Source organism: Amblyomma maculatum, chromosome 3 (genome assembly GCF_055883805.1).
Source record: "Amblyomma maculatum isolate TAMU_Amacu chromosome 3, ASM5588380v1, whole genome shotgun sequence".
Taxonomy (NCBI): domain Eukaryota; kingdom Metazoa; phylum Arthropoda; class Arachnida; order Ixodida; family Ixodidae; genus Amblyomma; species Amblyomma maculatum.
Window position 1 is genome coordinate 32,300,415 of NC_139346.1, and position 17,895 is coordinate 32,318,309.

The window sequence follows — 17,895 nt, forward strand, 5'->3', positions numbered from 1 at the left end:
GCTCAGTGAGGCCGGCCATATTAACTTGGTTACATTGGTTGCGACATCTGGCAGTGCACGGCTTCCTATGTGGATGTGTTGTTGACGCCGGAAACATAAAACAAAATGATATTTGCCGTTATCTATTAGTTAAACGGTAGTCAGTGCTTGCCCCCTTATACTTGTAGCGCCTTTGTGATCGAACACCTGTAGAAGAAAGACGTCGTCATAACTGGAAGCTTCAAATCAATAGCTTTCCTTTGAATAGATTGCCGCAAGAACTAAAAAGAAACTACAAAGGAAAAAACAGACACAAAAAATGGCAGTCGCATTCCGACCGCGGCTGCTAAATTTAGTGTGCACCGCATCATTACTGCAAACAGAACATTTTAAAAGTTTTCAAAGCTGCAGCCAAAACAACGTACGACACAGATGCTTTGGGGTTTGTATGATACACCCGAACTGAAAAAAATTAAGAAATCCGCAACTTAGCATCACGTTTGTTGTGGGAACAAGTTTGTACGTGTGGTAAAGTATAAAAACTATGGTAGCAACTGTAAATAACCTATTTTAAGCGGCTATTTTATGACACTTCTACTACTCGGAATTAGCGCAAGAGAAAGATAAAACACGCGAATAAGCTACGCGTCGTTTAGACCCTTCCAATAGCGCATTCATAACGGCAAATTACAATATTAAATATTCGCTCACAACTAAAAATCATGTCCCAGAAAGCTGGACTTAACTCTGAGTTTTGAATATAGTTTGTAAAAGAAACTGAACACTTCAGACACACAATACACGCGCGATGAAGTTGTAACCTGAAAATCACACAAAACACGCGTCATGTTTTACAGGACCACGTTTTTCTTTTGCAATACAAATTGGCCACCTCTGCGCCGTAAATATTGTAATTATGACGAGAGTTTATGCATACGAAATAGTGCGCTGAAAATACAGTTCAGAACTGACTAGCGTGGTGCGGTCGAAATAAATGACTTTCCGTACTCGCAAGCATATTGGTTATTGACATGATGATCAAGGCTGACAACATACTGCACCAAATAATGCAAAAAAAAGTATCTTACCATACGGCTAGCGCAGATTTGCAGACCTCAGTTGCAACAATCCAAAATGAATGCTGCCACGCAAAGTACATCCCAGGGATCTGATGCTTTATACACCTGGTAAGAAAAAGTAGCGATCTTACAAGGAGACAAAGCAAGAAATAATCTCAGAGAGCTCAGTTATGAACAAACAACTTAAAATGCTGGTGGTACTCACAAATATCCTCTTTCAGGCATGGCCTGTAAAACGAATCGGAACTTTCACAAGGCTTGGTTTTTCGTTGTGTAGAACAGCGCGAAAAACACGACAGGGACGAACGAAGACAACAAGACAGCGCTCGTCTTGTTGTCTTCGTTCGTCCCTGTCGTGTTTTTCGCGCTGTTCTACACAATGAATTACCAACATGCCCAAGCTTCTTTTTTAACTTGGTTTTTCGGTTCTGCTGTCCAAAGCTGCGGGAGCTCGAGCAGCTCGAGCGGGTGGGGATTGTGTGGCCGACCAGACGCCTCTGAATCAGCGGCTTGTGTCGAGTTTTGAGGCACGGTTGGAAGGGGGCAGAAGGATGGTTGTGTTTTCTCTCCCTCTTTTTTTTTTTCTTTTTTTGCTTGAGATCTGTCGAAAGAGTAGGCATAAAGCTCGAAAGGGGGCGAGAAATGAAAGAGGTCCCGCAGGACCACGTGAGCCCAGAAGGCTGCCGGTCAGGAAAGTTGGCGGGAAGGAAGGGAAGAGTGAGGGGGAGTAGAGTGGGGGGCATTGCAACGCATGCCTAGCCGGGAGGAAAGAGAGGGCAGTGAAGGTCGCTGCCCTTCCGCGATGACTGCTTTACGGGGAGAAAAGGCTACAAGACGGGAAGTTGAAAGCGGTTTTGAGAATTGCTTTAGCCAAGGCCCTCGGGCGGAGAGGCGACAAAAGGACGAGAGAATGGAAACCATATGTTCTTTGCGCCAAGCGTGTGAGGAGGAATGCGCACAGTTTTGCCCTTGGCTTCGCTAAAACAACGAGGAGTGCGTTCGGAGCTCTTTGGTCGCCTCGACTGTTGGCTCGGTAACATTTTCAGTGGAATGATAATTTCGCTATATTTTTTTTTGTTAATACAAAATACGTTTTACCTCATAGTTTCAAATATTAATCACATACGTAAAACAATCTTCAGTTTTCACGGAATCGTCCTCGATTCGAACAAATGGACATTTTTTTTTTATTAAAGATGGCACACAGGTCGCTGTTCATGACGGAGTACTCTTGAAACGTCATCACGCGCAACTGAGCGATGCAACAGCCCGTATACTTGCTGCATTCCTATTAAGGAAAAGAAAAGCGAAAACGACCATAACTACGAGTACTTCAAGGTTAAAAATTCCCATGTTATTCATTTTTATTTTTTTTTTCAAATCAGGTGGACATTTAGAGCAAGAAAAAATCCGCGTAGAACTAAGCGTGGGCATATCAAGAAATACAAAATACTCGACGAGCTAAGATCTGAAGAACTAAATTTGCAGTAAAGAAAAAAGAGAAAGAAAGCAAGGGTCAACATTGAAACTATATCTACGAACTTGGGACAAGGTTCTCCTCAGAAAAAAGCGCGGTATAATCATCTTTCAGCCCGCGGAAGCAGCGCTTGTGAAAGCGGCAGAATATTTCACAAAGGAACCCTAATTCTCAATCATGTGTTAAATTCTTCGAGAGTGGTGTTCTCTAAAAATGCTTCACAACTGCTGAAGTAACGCACTCGCATTACTTTTATATATATGAATTGCATTTAGCTGCCTGGTTGACATGATGGGATAGAATTATTTAGTTCTCTGAAGGGAAACGCCTTCGGTGCGGTGATTATATGGTTGGATAATAAGGCAATGAATGTTTGAAAAATAGTTTCTGAACAATGCTTAGGAGAGCGCTGTCAAACGCTGTGGTCAAATGCATCATTATGAGCCATATATTACAGCTTTCGAACAAAAATAACTTCCGTAAAGGACATCGTTATTATGCAATTTCAATTTTGTTACCATATATGCTGGCGACACATGTGCGCGCATTCATTACACTGTAGGTATTTGTTTTCAATTTTTATTCTTTCTTTTCGTTTGCCTCGCCTCATGCAGTACTGTTGATTTTTTTTTTATTATCTTTTACATGTACACTACTTTTTGGGAGTGTGCGATTTACGTCGCATTAGAATACGAACCATTCCAGGACAGTTCAGATTTGTTTTCTTGTCAAGTGAATTAGCTAGACATAACGTAGAATATATGTTTCTTGTATTTTTTCTTTGAGCTGAAATATTTTACGCGCTGCTGCACCGATGGTAAAAGTCGTTCAGTCTTTGTCTGTTGCTGAAGCCCATAGCAGAGCGCAAAAGAGTACAGTACAAATTTGTGTTTAGTAGATATTAGAACTCGAAGGCCCTGAAAGCAGCCCAACATATCTGTCTATAAGAATAGCTAGTACTGAGGCGTGGTATAGTCGGTGCTTATGCTGAATGCCGGAAACAGCTAGGGTAATGGCGAATCATGCAGTGCGTGTTTGATTGGCTAGCGCGATCGATCTCTCCCACCTCTGCTTAGCTTGAACATGTTGGGTTTCTTTCCATTACGTAAAAAAAGGCGGAAATAATGATGCTACGCGTGCGTGTTTCCAATCATACACGAACGTGGATTCACCGGATATATTCGATCGTTTCTGCGTTTACTATCCAAACGTAACCCCTGGTGTTTGTTCAAGCGACACACACGTTCTGTTGCGTTCTTTGCATTTGAGTACCTTGCGTTTCTTGACTGCGCAGGATTTTTTTCGCGGACACGCATCTATTAAATATTTGCTTGTCAGATCAGATGTGTGCTCGAGCGTGCACGTATGCTTGTACTCGTATGCGTATAAATAGGCCCATGGAACGAAATCCCGTGCGCGAGAGTTGTGCGCGAGATGTGTTCGAGATCTGTGCATGGATATATCTGTGCATCGGATCTGTGCATTGATGTGTCAATCACTTTCAGTCATCCTGATTTGACGAGATCAGAAAAACAAATCGTCTCCACCGGGAATCGAATTCCTAGCCTAGTTAACTCTTTAACCAACTGCGCTAAACCCTGGATCGCGAAACTAGCACCATACGTAATTCTCATTGTCTACCGTGAGGATAGCGACGAGAATGATGCTGCAATTAGTGATAATGACAATGATGACAGAATCAATGGTAATGACGCTTCGTTTAGTTGATAACGATAATGATACGTAATGCACCGTATGCAGTAGCATTAATCTCGCCTTCGCTAATTTCAGCAGTGTAGATTCCTCGTGCTGTCAGAATTTTTTCAACACTTGGCTAAGTTTGGAACACTATCGGTGTTAGCTACGTCCACGCGTGATCGACATCCGGGCCTCTAGTCTGAAGGAATTGTCTCGAAGATATTATATGCAGAATTTTACATAACAATTAATCGTGCCTAAAGTCGTAAATAAAAGAGTTCTCTACCAAAATTGTCAAGTATAATCGCAGGTCATCCACAACAAATAGCGAATCACGAAAAATGTATTCAGAAAAATATATTCTACATTTTCCTTGATGGGCACTTCTGTTCATTTTGTCTGGTCAGCTCAGTCAAACAATTTTAGGACAATCTATACATTAATCCCAATAAACATTATATATATGGTGGCCCAAATTACGTATGGCATATGAATACCTTCTACAGTTGAACGTAAACTGACGTCCGGGCCAGCGAAAAATTTAGTTGCGACGAAATTAGCCCCAACACACTGTCATATTGAGATGCAAGCATTAGAAATGTCTCTGTCGGTCAGAGCTGCTTCTACTGCTTTTTAGCGCCGCCGCAGCCTGAAATGTGCAAAGGTGGCCAGCCATCAAAGCTCGTTAGACAATATCGACCACTAGAAACCATGATATATAGAATGATGGGATGCCATCAAAGCTGATGGGACAATATTGACCAATCTATGTCAAGATATATGCAATGTTGACAAGCCATCCATATTGGCAGAACATTATTGCCCAACCTATGCCATTAGGGTGCAATGCTGGTTAGCCATCACAGTCCATCGAACAATATTGAACAATATAATGCATATGTATACATTGTTGGCAGGCCGCCATGACAGGCGGGTCACTATTGACCAATATATGCCATGATTTATTTATTGCTGACAAGACAACCATAATGGCCGGACAATATTAACTTATTTATGCCATTATATGTGCAATGCTGGCCAGCCATCAGACCTCATTAGGCAATATTTACCGCTATAATCCAAGATATATACAATGTTAGGATGCCACCAAAGCTGGTGGGGCAATATTGACCAATGTATGCCAAGATATATTCAATGTTGACGAGGCAACCATAATGGCCGGACAACATTAGCCAAGCTATGCCATGATATGTGCAATGCTGGTCAGCCATCAAGGCTCATTAGACAATATCGACCACTAGAAACCAAGATATTACAATGTTAGGAAGCCACTAAAGTTGGTTGGACATTATTGACCACTGTATGCCTAGATATATTCAATATTGAGAAGCCGTTGTTATTGACCGGACAATATTTACCAGGTTATACCATGGTGTGGAAGATATTGGCAAACAATTGCAGCTGGTTGGCCAATAATGACCAGGCTGCCTCATTGTGTATACAATAATGGCAAACTGTTCAATATGAATGGGCATTATTGACCGCTCTTAGCCGGTTGAATGCCAATAACGGATATGGGTGAAGTTCACTGGGCCAATAATAATTATGGTATAGCGTGGCTGCACATTTTCGGTAGCTCAACGGCACCATTGGGCCACTTGTGGGCCAGTAATCCCCAATCAATCCTCATTATTGGGCCGATGAAATGTGCTGCCTGGGTTGTGTGAGCCAGTCTGTGTTAAAGCTAGTATTGCGGCGTGTACGCAAGTGTTACTTTTCGACTCCCGGGTCAACCGCTGCTGGCAAGCCTACAGATCTGCAAGGGAGTGGCGCTCGTCTTACATGGCGGCCACGTCGGGACTCTCCAGGCGTCGGTCTGCAAAAGTGCCCAGTGAACAATTTGGTATTGATTTATTTGACTATCTCGTGTATTTTTCCGTGTTGTAAAGCCCCTATGTTATTGAATGCTTCTTCAGCTGCATGCTTAGCATTGCCTTTCTGTCAACCTAGACAATGCATTAGTGTTCGTGTGAATTTCTCTGTATCTTCTCTCGCTGTGATTAAAGTTTGTTTAGTTTGTTACTTCTGACTCCGACCTTTAATCTGGCTTGAATTCGCGAAAGTTTGGCACCAAACGCCCCCCCCCCCTTTTGTTACTACGAGGTGGCTGACTTCCGGCTGACCTTGCTGCGCAAGTCGAGGGCATCTCCTTTGAGACCAGGACGGCTACCCCCATTCACTCTAATAGTGTCTGGGAGTGTGTACGCACTATCATATGGCGCATTGTTAACAACGCATAATTGTTAACGGCTGACAATTATGCTGTCGTCCCCGACAGGACGTTTGTTGCAATCAAGCTCAGGGGACGGAGAGCGACTTGGAAGAGTTTACGAACAGGTCGTAAACTGTGTAGCCGCAGAGCGATAGCAAAGGTGGTGCCTCGCGGAAATGGTTAGGCGAAGTTCGCTAAGCAAACTTTAGGCGACACCCAAACGGTTCGCGCTTTAGATATGAATCTGAAAGAGCTGATTCAGTCTGGCACCCAGCTGGGGTTGTCCGGTGCCGAACTGCAAAAATGGGTTAGCCAGGGAGAAAAAGAGGAGAGAGAGAAAACGAAGAAATAGAAAGAGCAGAACAAGAACGGGAGAGGGCTCGAAAGGAAGCGGAGGACGAAAAAGAGAGAGGGAGAGCAGGAAAGGAAAGAGAGGGAGAGCTCGAAATGAGCGAGAAGAGGAATTTAAGCGGGAAACAATTACTTACTATGAAACTTCATGCTCCAAAGTTCAGGGAACAACAACGGTTTAGCTGAAGTGCATAGACCCAGTGAAGAACCGCAGCTTGCAAGTAGACGCAAGTAAATTGCTTCCGAAATACGACGAGAGAAAAGACGATCTTGACGCATTCCTCTCGCGCTTCGAAAGGGTCGCCTAAAACACAAAACGGAAATACAGTGAGCGTGCCACCATGTTGAGTACATGCCTCAGCGGCGAAGCACTAACCTTGTTTGGACGGCTTCCTCCTGGGGATGCAGCCAGCTATAACAAAGTGAAAGCTGCCTTGCTTAAACATTTTAGACTCACTGCGGATGGGTTTCGTAAAAAATTCAGGACTAGAAAGCCTACGGACGTTGAAACGGCAACGTAGTATGCTGAGGGAGTGAGTCATTATTTTGACTGCTGGACTGAACTGTCAAATATTAAACCAGAATATGACCCACTTTGCGAGATCTTCAAAGCAACAATTCCTGAGCAGCTGTAACGCTGTTCTGTCACTTTATTTAAAAGAAAGGAAGGCTCATACCTTGAACGAAATGATGTATCTCACAGACCACTATTCGGCAGAGCAGGGCGGTGAATATTTCAGCAAGAATGTTATTTCCGGAAACTCGAAATCACGAATTCTGGTCGGCGCAAACTAGCGTAAATATTCCTCGACGTGGTACCTCTGCAACCAACCAGGTTATTGCCCGTATCTGCCGCCAACTCACGACCAACAATCCATTTACACGTTGGAAGTGTGGAAAAAAGGGCCCCAAAGCGGTATCGTGTCGCGACGCTGACAGCGCAGCTCCCCAGGCGGCATACGCAAGAGCTCTGTGGGAGTCGGAATTTCGCCTAGAGGAAGAGGATGCTGATGGCATCGTGGAGCTGAAGAACAGCCAGAAAGTCCACGTGGTGCACAGCCTAGAGGAAGCAGAGGCCGAGAAGGTTGTAGATCCGAAGAAGGGCAAGAACGTCCGTGTTGTGAACGCCGTAGTTCATGCGCAGCCTGGATCTGCGATAAATTGGATGCCGGTTTTGAGGAAGAAGATAGGAGGCAAATCAGTTTGCGCGCTGCGAGACACCGGTATCAGTGTCGTTATCGCTAAACGAAGGTTTATTCAAGAGAGTGATCTGACTTGTGAGAAAAGCTCTGTGAGGCTAATTGACGGCTCAGTTCAGCTGCTACCAGAGGCTAAATTTGACGTGCAGACTCAATATTACATTGGACAACTGACAGCGCTCTGCATAGAATGCCCTATTTATAATCTAGTATTCTGCCCCATCAAAGGGCTAACTTTTCTGAGGACCCTGATCAACCTCCTTCGCCTGTGCGCTGCGATCAGCATAAAAAGAAAACGCGAGAGCGAGGAAAGCGAAGCCCTGTGAAGTCTGAAGAAAATCCCCGAAATAGGAAGGATGAAACAAAAGCACCGCATGAAGAAGCCCAAATAAAAGGGATGAAACAGGAAATTGAGTCAAGAACGCCTAGGCCATCGTTGATGCTGGTCGCAAAAGTGTGTCTCCTACGTATGGGTGCATTATTGGCAATACTCAACCTTCGGCGGAAGGAATACCGGTACCTAGGGTTGAGTACCGCTACAGTGGTTCTTTTTGTGGATCTGTGCGCGTTGGCGCAGGTTCCCGTGTATCTGTCGGCGCTACTGGTTGTAGGTGCATCTATCGTCACCCATTGGTTTTGTGATCTGCAAAGTGACTCACAGACCCTTTAGTATTCGTGTCCATGGGAAGCCTTTTGGTCCCTTTACCTCCAACCGGGGGGTGCCCCAGGGCTCCGTCCTAGCCCCCACAATATTTAACGTGGTTTTTATTCCTCTCGACTGAGCCCTACAAAACATGCCTTCTGTACGCGTTCTTGCATATGCCGACGATGTGACCTTGTAGTCCTGTCATCTAGATGTGTTGTACAACAGTCGGCGCTCCAGCACGCGCTGGATGCTTTAACACCTCAACTCCCCGCTTTGGGTCTGTCCATATCGTGTAATCAATCATGTTTTATTCCCATCGGAAACAACTCTGGCTTGCGGAAAGCAGCCCCTTTCACTTTTACGGTGGATAATTATCAAATTCGTCAAGTAGAATGTGTTCGTGTGCTAGGTCTTCTTCTTCATACATCTGGGAACATCTTGGCTAAACGCTACCCGTAAATCGGCTCACGCTACACTTAGTCTGATTCGTCGTATAGCTATGCGCTCAGGTGGAGCGCGTTCTGATACTGCTTGTCGGCTCGTGCGCTTCATCCTTCAGCAGCGGATAGTGTGCCAGGCACAATTTCAGCGCCTCACCCGTTGTCAATGGGACTCCCTTGAAGAATCGCGAAGCCATGTACGCCATAACCTATATCTCCCTCGTCTTACACCCATACCCGTTCTGCAAGAGTATGCTCAACTTAATACATTAGCTGAACTCATTGATCAACGTGAGGCAAGCAGAGCACTGAAAATCTCGCTTCAGCTCCATCACTTACACACTCTTCCTCCTTGGTCGTACTGTCAACTCACAGACAACCGCTCCACTGCTTCACCGCTGATATCAGCCGCGCATTTGCCTCCAGGGTGCATAATATACACCGATGCATCACTCATAGCTCTGCAGGTAGTTACCGCTTTGTACAGTCTCTCCTATATTATCTTAGCTCTCGCGCAACGTATGGCGTGCATACATGCACCCCCCCCTGCATTGGAGCTTCAGGCGATACACAACGCAATTAGTTCTCTCCCACTCGAACCCACATTTTATACTGTTCACATTTACACTGAATCCCTAGCCGCCCTTGCGCAGCTTAAGGCTGTTCGACGCACATCCAAAATTACACAATCCATTCACCAGCTCTGTAAAAAATATCCCTGTCCTGTGCGTATACACTGGATTCGCGGCCATGCTCACGATCTACGTAATATCCATGTGGATAAAATGACCCACCTTGACACATCAGACATCCCGCCACCCTACCCTCTTCCGCAGACCCGCTCATGTCCCATGTTGCCGAGAAGGAATCTTTGCGCTAGCGAACATGTGCTCTAATTCATCGGTGTTCGTATCCTCTCCCCTGTAATCTCACTCGGGAGGAGGAGGCATCTGGGCGCCGGATTCAGGCAGGAGCGGCTCTGACCTCTTCTGTGCGTCATCGGTGGCGTGCCGAACGCTTAAAGGTAACCAAAGAAATTCCCGCATTGTGGTGCTTCACCGGAACTGTGCGATGTGGAGCATCTATTGTGGACCTGCGCAGCTACGGCATCCGTGAGACAGTGCTACCTACGGAAGGTAGGCCTACGGTGGGACCGTGAATGTGATTCTAGGAAGTGGACGCTGAACAATCAGTTTATCGGCAACTTGTGTGATTATTTAAGGGAGACCTGTTTGTACTCTTCTAGTTTCCTCCTACTCCCCGCTCGCTTTTCCCTGCGCCTGATGGCAAACTCCTCAAATAAACAAAAAGACTCACAATCATGCGTTAAGGAATTCTGAGCAGCCAGATCTAGGAACGTGGAAGTACCCCAAATGATAAATTCTGGAACTAAAACAGAATTCCCGACAGTAAGAGGTGTTTCGCACATTGACGACGTAAGCGGTTTGGAAAATGGTGCGGAAACCTGAATTACGTGTTCTGAAATCTACAAAGGGCAAACTGTGAAAACGTAGTATGGTATATATTGTATGCTGCCACATGGCGCATGTAGGGTGAATCAAAGTTAAGTGATCTGTACTTGAAACCTTTCTTGGTTGAGTTTGTGCGCCTCTCGTCGAGAGAGTGCGACACAGTGTTGCCGAATAGCGGCATACGTTGATATATCTGGAGTTCAAGTGTCATGTTTATTGGTAGCCTGTCACGGTGTTATGTGGTGAAAACTGTTATTTGAGTTCGTGACGCTCATGTTGAACATGAATGTATGTGCGTTATGTGTGCATTTGCCCCGTGAAGTTTGTGAGCGCATGCATGTGCCCTCGATGTTCGCGTTTATTGAAAATATTGTAGGACAACAGTCTTTAAAGGGGTCCAGCCAGCTAACATTTGAGCATAAACTGATTATTACGTTTCACTCCACACACGTTAAATTATATATCCTCGAAATTTGAACTGATTCGGTTCAGTAGATAGTTTTACAATGAATTTTTATCATTAATATCAACAACAGCTTTCTTGTCTGGCAACCATTAGCCGCTAACGTCAGAATGAGATCTCATCCACATGTCATCTGCTATTCGCGATATCTGCTGCACTCTTGCATGCACGCCGTCGACGGTGGTCACTGAGAGCATTATTTTTTTTTTAGCAAAACTATTTTATTCGCGTATTCTTTTTTGCTTGACGCGAATTCACTATAATATGCGGCCTTTGTGATCCCCGGACCTGTTTGGGCTTCGTCTAGAGATAGTCGAAGAGGCCGAAATCGGTGGTCTCACGCTGTATTATTCAAGCATACAATCAGAACCATATTATTCTTACGCTCTGAGAGTTAGCTAATTTAGCAACAAAATGCACCCGCATATAGAAAGGCGAATGTCCAACGTTTCCTTCCGCCGTGTGCGCGGTGAAAGGTGGGAAGGGACCAGCGTTGTATTGCTGATTGCCGAGCTATTGCCCGTCTTCCTTTCGTTCCAAAGCTAAAAGGAAATCTCAAAGAAGCATACGTTGACACACACAACTTGTTAGCGAAGCCGTACCCCTTTTCTTGGTGTTATATGCGCGCGTTAGTCAAACCTAATTATTTTCGGCTCCTTAAGCATGTGTTCTTTCTTCTTTTTTGCAAACCTATGTTCAGTCTGGCCACGGCCAGCGTAAAAAAGCATACTCCGCCACTAATCGGAAACTCCAACGCGATTCGAATGCGCTTCAGTGCCCACGCCGAACAAGAGCCTCACATCTGCCAGCGTCTCCGCGTCTCGCCTCCTCCGCAGCCGCAAGCGCGACTGCGACCGCCTCCTGAGACAAATGACGCCGCGTGAGTGCTTCAGCGTAAACACAGTAAACATTCCCCATTTGGTTTTAATGTTTGAGCCCCCACATGAATAAGCCGATTCGCCGATTACGACTGTACATTCCACCACCGATGGAATGAAATCGGTTTTGGCATTGTTATATTATTCCAACCTATATTCTATACGCTGTCCTCAATGGTGCTAGGGTCACCTGTCACCAATGTTGTGCTTAACTTAACTGATTTATTTATAGGAAGAGAAAGGCGCGGTAACTGTCTCACTTGTTTTCTGTGGACACCGCAACCGCGCCGTAAGGGAAGGGAGGAAGGTGGGAATGAAGGTGGAAAGAGAGAAAGGGGAGCCGTAGTGGAGGGCTACGGAGTAATTTCGACCACCTGGGGATCTTTAACGTGCGCTGACATCGCACAGCACACGGACGCCTCTTCGTTTCGCCTCCATCGAAACGCAGCCACCGAGGTCGGGTTCGAACCCGGGAACTCCGGCACAGTAGTCGGGCGTCTTACCACTGCGCCACCCCGGCGGGGCAATTCATTCGTTTACAGGAAGGGAAAGGCGCGGTAACTGTCTCACTTGTTTTCTGTGGACACCTCGACCGCGCCGTATGGGAAGGGCGAAGGTGGGAGTGAAAGTGGAAAGAGAGAAAGAGGAGCCGTAATGGAGGGCTACGGAGTAATTTCGACCACCTGGGGATCTTTAATGTGCGCTGACATCGCACAGCACACGGATTGACGTTAACGCTTGGCAGCGGAGAAAGAGAAGGAAGACCGCGCTCAAGCTACGAGCCTCAAAGCGCGAGCGCAACAATACCGGCATTCAGTTTCTGAGACTCGTTCTGCTCAGACACGTTCTTCTCCTGCCTAGACGACGCCTCCTGCGGATCTTCGTACGCAGAAGCGATTTGTTCTCCGGGCCTCGGTGAGCGCTCACTTTAGCTACGCACGTGACCTAACACTCATGTGTCACAATGGAGAATTCAGAGGGGAATGCGTTAGGCTTAAGCGAAATCAGTTCTTGCTCCCCAGGGTAGCGCACCGTGCCGACTACGGGAAGTTTTTTTTTCGCACCGCATCATTCTCTTTTTGATGTTAACAGGGTCTTTCCTTCTGCTTGAACGGTAGCGTATCATGGCCGATATTTCAGTCGGAGATATGTACCCGGCTACCTTTACGTCGCCTCGAAGTGTATAAGTCCGGTCGACATTCCAAACAGCTTAGCTGCGCACTGCTGCAGAAATGGCACAGAGAGCGTATAGATACTGAGCGTTACCGCACTGAGCGATTGTTTTAGTGGGCGAAAGAAACTGTCGGATAGACTTGGTGGGAAAGTAGGCATAGGTCGCGAATCAAGAATGTTAGACAACGGTTTCTAACCTTGACGCTTTCTTCCTTCCTTCAGTGGTTAACGGCCCTCGAAGACGAGCATTTTCTGAGATAGCAGCTGAAGGGCTGCCGCGATATCGGCAAACAAAGCCTTCGGCTTGTACATGTGTTTGTGCGTGATAGTTGTCCAAAATGAAGTGTTTAACACGAAGTAAGAGAGGATCAATGGTGTCCGAGCGTGAACTCTTAAACATGAGTACACATCAGCCTGAAGCCGGCGCAGCAGCGCTGGCCCGCTCAAACCGGCGCGCACCTCAGCCATACCAAGACTGTGTAATGAAGTTTCAGCCCCGCAGTTGACAAAGCCTCCACCTAGTTACGTGGCCAGTCCACGTTAGGAACCACACGGGATCGAAATTTGCGCCGCCCTCTATTACGGTGTCTCTAAGCTCAATGTGAAATGCGCAACTGAAGGACCTTCGTAGTTGCATTGCGAAAAGCAGCAGCTAACGCCATAGTAAGATGAAAGTAAAGGCAATAATAATTAGCTTCAGATAATTTCTGCATATATATCAGTTTTTGTGTCATGTAATATGCATTCACCTTTTGAAATATGACAGCCGCAATGTTATGCAGCCTTATAATATACTGACTACTGAGCATAAACTGCAAAACCCTTGCCCCCCATATTAACAACGTTTGATTTCCGTGCATAAACTTCGTACTTCCATGAAATTATCAACACAATTGCAGTGGCTGCATCGGTATAGCACGAGTCGAACTGCAGACCTTGCGTAAACGTTAGCACTTATTACGTTTGACAGCTGCTGCTGGATGTGGTTGTACAAGTTTGGCCTCTTGGTGAATGCGGTTTTAGGAAACCCTTCTGCTTAACTACATTCTCCTTGGAGTAGAAAGGTTATCTGTATTAGTTATTGCGGTTCTAACCTCCTGCCTTGGCATTGTATTTTTGTATTTATGTTTGAAATTTTTTTACTTTGCATTTACACGTTTTACTAATCGTGCTGTACATATACTGATATATTTGGCCCCTCCACTTAGGCCTACAGTAATGGTCTGTAGTATTTGCTAAAAGAAAATAAAAGCCGTGGCAGGGCTTACATCGAGACTCATATTGGTTACCTTGATCTGGATCCAATTCCGTACTTTGGGTTGACCGAAAACACCCCTGCTCGGGTTACCTGGCCGGCATTCTCTTTAGGGACTGGCGCTGGCGCTTTTAGTGACTAGAAATGCTATGGGATATTATGAAAACAGGAGGAATGAGTCACAGTAGGCGTTTACCCTCGCCAAGCGTAGTTACCAGTCGAAAGCTCTGAAAGCTCCCGGTTCACATCCGGTGCTTTGTAGGACCTGTTTAAACGCGGCACACTCATTGTTGTTCGACACTGACACTCCTTACTGCTTCGCAGACTGAAACCTGAGCAACTAATACGATGGCCTCGGTTCAAGCGTAAGTATGCAAATGCCAATTTCCGTTCTTATGGCGCTTCACAAAAGAGACGACATTACTGTGATTTCATTGAGCATTGGAGTCGACACAGTTATAGAAAAAAATATCTATGACATGTTTGGTTTTGCCGTTTTCGAAAACGCCATGCCATCCTGGGGCTAAAGCCTGGCGGGAAACATCGGGCGCTGCTCACAACCTTAGCCACGAAAAACGTGAAGTCTGCGTCGGCTAAGTGAACCACTCACTCTGTCTCCATCCCTGGCCAGAAAAGAGGAAGCTCATCAATAAGGACCATACGCATGTAGTCGGAGAAATATCGCTTGCAGCGCACTCTTAATAGGGAGTGCGTCATGCTGCCTAATTTGGAAACGGTCCCGCGAACGTTGAGCTAAGGAGAAAAAATGGAAGGCTACTCTGATGATAACTGAGCCAAACGTGTGTCGTTGACACTGGCCTTTTGTAACTCGCATTTTGGTTTTTTCACTTTTAACGACCTCATTGAACTGATTCCTACTTTATATGTCTCGCATGGGCCTTTTTTTCACGTTCGTGAAAAATAAAGCCAACAAAGTGTGAACAATGTCTGTCACTTTGTGGCTGTGGACATGAAGCCATAGGCGAATATACCGGTTGCAGGTATTTGGACCCTCGATGCAACTAGCGTGAGCTCTGCCGCTGTGGCATAGTGGTTAGGGCGCTCGGCCGCTGTATCAAAGTTTTCGGGATCGAATCTAGAGTGCGACAGCCGCTGGTCAGTGAAGAAATGCGAGGTGTCCACATACTGTGCGATGTCAGCGCACGTTAAAGAACCCCAGGTGGTGGAACGTTTCGGAGGCCTCTGATATGGCGTCTCACAGCCTGAGTCGCTTTGAGATGTTAAACCCCGAAACCAAGCCAAACCACTATCTAGCATAACAGCGAAAATACGAGCTGCTGGCCGACCGCTGCGCAACCAATAAAACTTCAAGTCTGAAAGAAAAAAAAAACTAGTGGATGTGAGCGCGGCTGAACCGAATGTGGAGCGATATCTGTGTGGAAATAAACATAACCCTGGTTTTCATGCTTATTGTAACAATTTATTTCATGCTGTAGAAAAATAAAGAGCACGGCCTTGTGTGTGAAACTGCCGTGGTTTATATGTTTATTGACAAAATTCCGAACTGTGCAAATCGGGGGAAATGCGCTGTATCTGTCAGACTGAGGAAACAACCGCACGGTAATAATAACTGGTTCAAAGGAAGGGAAATGCGCAGTATCTGTCAGACTGAGGAAACAACCGCACGGTAATAATAACTGGTTCAATAGAAGGGAAATGCGCAGTATCTGTCAGACTGAGGAAACAACCGCACGGTAATAATAACTGGTTCAAAGGAAGGGAAATGCGCAGTATCTGTCAGACTGAGGAAACAACCGCACGGTAATAATAACTGGTTCAAAGGAAGGGAAATGCGCAGTATTTGTCAGACTGAGGAAACAACCGCACGGTAATAATAACTGGTTCAAAGGAAGGGAAATGCGCAGTATCTGTCAGACTGAGGAAACAACCGCACGGTAATAATAACTGGTTCAAAGGAAGGGAAATGCGCAGTATCTGTCAGACTGAGGAAACAACCGCACGGTAATAATAACTGGTTCAAAGGAAGGGAAATGCGCAGTATCTGTCAGACTGAGGAAACAACCGCACGGTAATAATAACTGGTTCAAAGGAAGGGAAATGCGCAGTATCTGTCAGACTGAGGAAACAACCGCACGGTAATAATAACTGGTTCAAAGGAAGGGAAATGCGCAGTATCTGTCAGACTGAGGAAACAACCGCACGGTAATAATAACTGGTTCAAAGGAAGGGAAATGCGCAGTATCTGTCAGACTGAGGAAACAACCGCACGGTAATAATAACTGGTTCAAAAGAAGGGAAATGCGCAGTATCTGTCAGACTGAGGAAACAACCGCACGGTAATAATAACTGGTTCAAAGGAAGGGAAATGCGCAGTATCTGTCAGACTGAGGAAACAACCGCACGGTAATAATAACTGGTTCAAAGGAAGGGAAATGCGCAGTATCTGTCAGACTGAGGAAACAACCGCACGGTAATAATAACTGGTTCAAAGGAAGGGAAATGCGCAGTATCTGTCAGACTGAGGAAACAACCGCACGGTATTAATAACTGGTTCAAAGGAAGGGAAATGCGCAGTATCTGTCAGACTGAGGAAACAACCGCACGGTAATAATAACTGGTTCAAAGGAAGGGAAATGCGCAGTATCTGTCAGACTGAGGAAACAACCGCACGGTAATAATAACTGGTTCAAAGGAAGGGAAATGCGCAGTATCTGTCAGACTGAGGAAACAACCGCACGGTAATAATAACTGGTTCAAAGGAAGGGAAATGCGCAGTATCTGTCACACTAGTTTCTGAGGAAACTTGAACTGCGCCGTAAGTGAAGGGATGAAGGTGGGAGTGAGAGTTGCCGTAGTGGAGGGCTGTGGAGTAATTTCGACCACCTGGGGATCTTTAATGTGCGCTGACACAGCTGGCTGTCATTGCTCAGCACACGTACGCCTCTTCGTTTCGCCTCCATCGAAACCGCGCGTTAAGAAGAAGGTGATTCATTTATTCATTTAAAGGAAGGGAAAGGCGCAGTAACTGTCTCACTTGTTTTCTGTGGACACCGCAACTGCGCTGTAAGGGAAGGAAGGAAGGTGGGAGTGAAAGTGGATAGAGAGAAAGAGGAGCCGTAGTGGAGGGCTACGGATCCTCTTTCTCTCTTTCCACTTTCACTCCCACCTTCCTCCCTTCGCTTACGGCGCGGTTGCGGTGTCCACAGAAAGAGTAAGGAAGGAGTGATAGTAGAGAGAGAGAACTGACAGAACGGAGGGCTCCGGAATAACTTGGAACACTTGAGGATCTTCAACCTGCGCTGACACCACATCATCGGCACCCGCGTTCGTACCTTACCGCTACCACCACGTTTCAATTGAGAGGGTGATGAAGTCAGAGATCCCTTTCCGCGTTATTGTCACAAAGGAACACTTGGCAACATGTCATCTCGAACTATATTTTCAAGTTTCTATCTGGCCTACATATTAATGGCCCAATTTTAGTTCCAAATTCTGACAAACTGGTAGATGGGCTGATGAAGTTTAATCTTGGCAGCTGCAGAGCCTTTAGCATTTATATTACTGACCTGT

At 45.8% G+C, this 17,895-nt stretch overlaps 1 protein-coding gene across 1 annotated transcript in view; it reads left to right on the plus strand.

Moving 5' to 3' along the window:
• LOC146194458 (neprilysin-1-like) overlaps nucleotides 1-17,895 on the plus strand; it is an 81,647-nt gene that overhangs the window by 2,340 nt on the left and 61,412 nt on the right. The window contains exons 2-4 of the mRNA XM_084596563.1: nucleotides 7,813-7,946; nucleotides 8,594-8,649; nucleotides 11,738-11,917. Of these exons, the coding sequence (XP_084452689.1) occupies nucleotides 7,813-7,946; nucleotides 8,594-8,649; nucleotides 11,738-11,917 (370 nt within the window). The remainder of the gene's footprint in view (nucleotides 1-7,812; nucleotides 7,947-8,593; nucleotides 8,650-11,737; nucleotides 11,918-17,895) is intronic.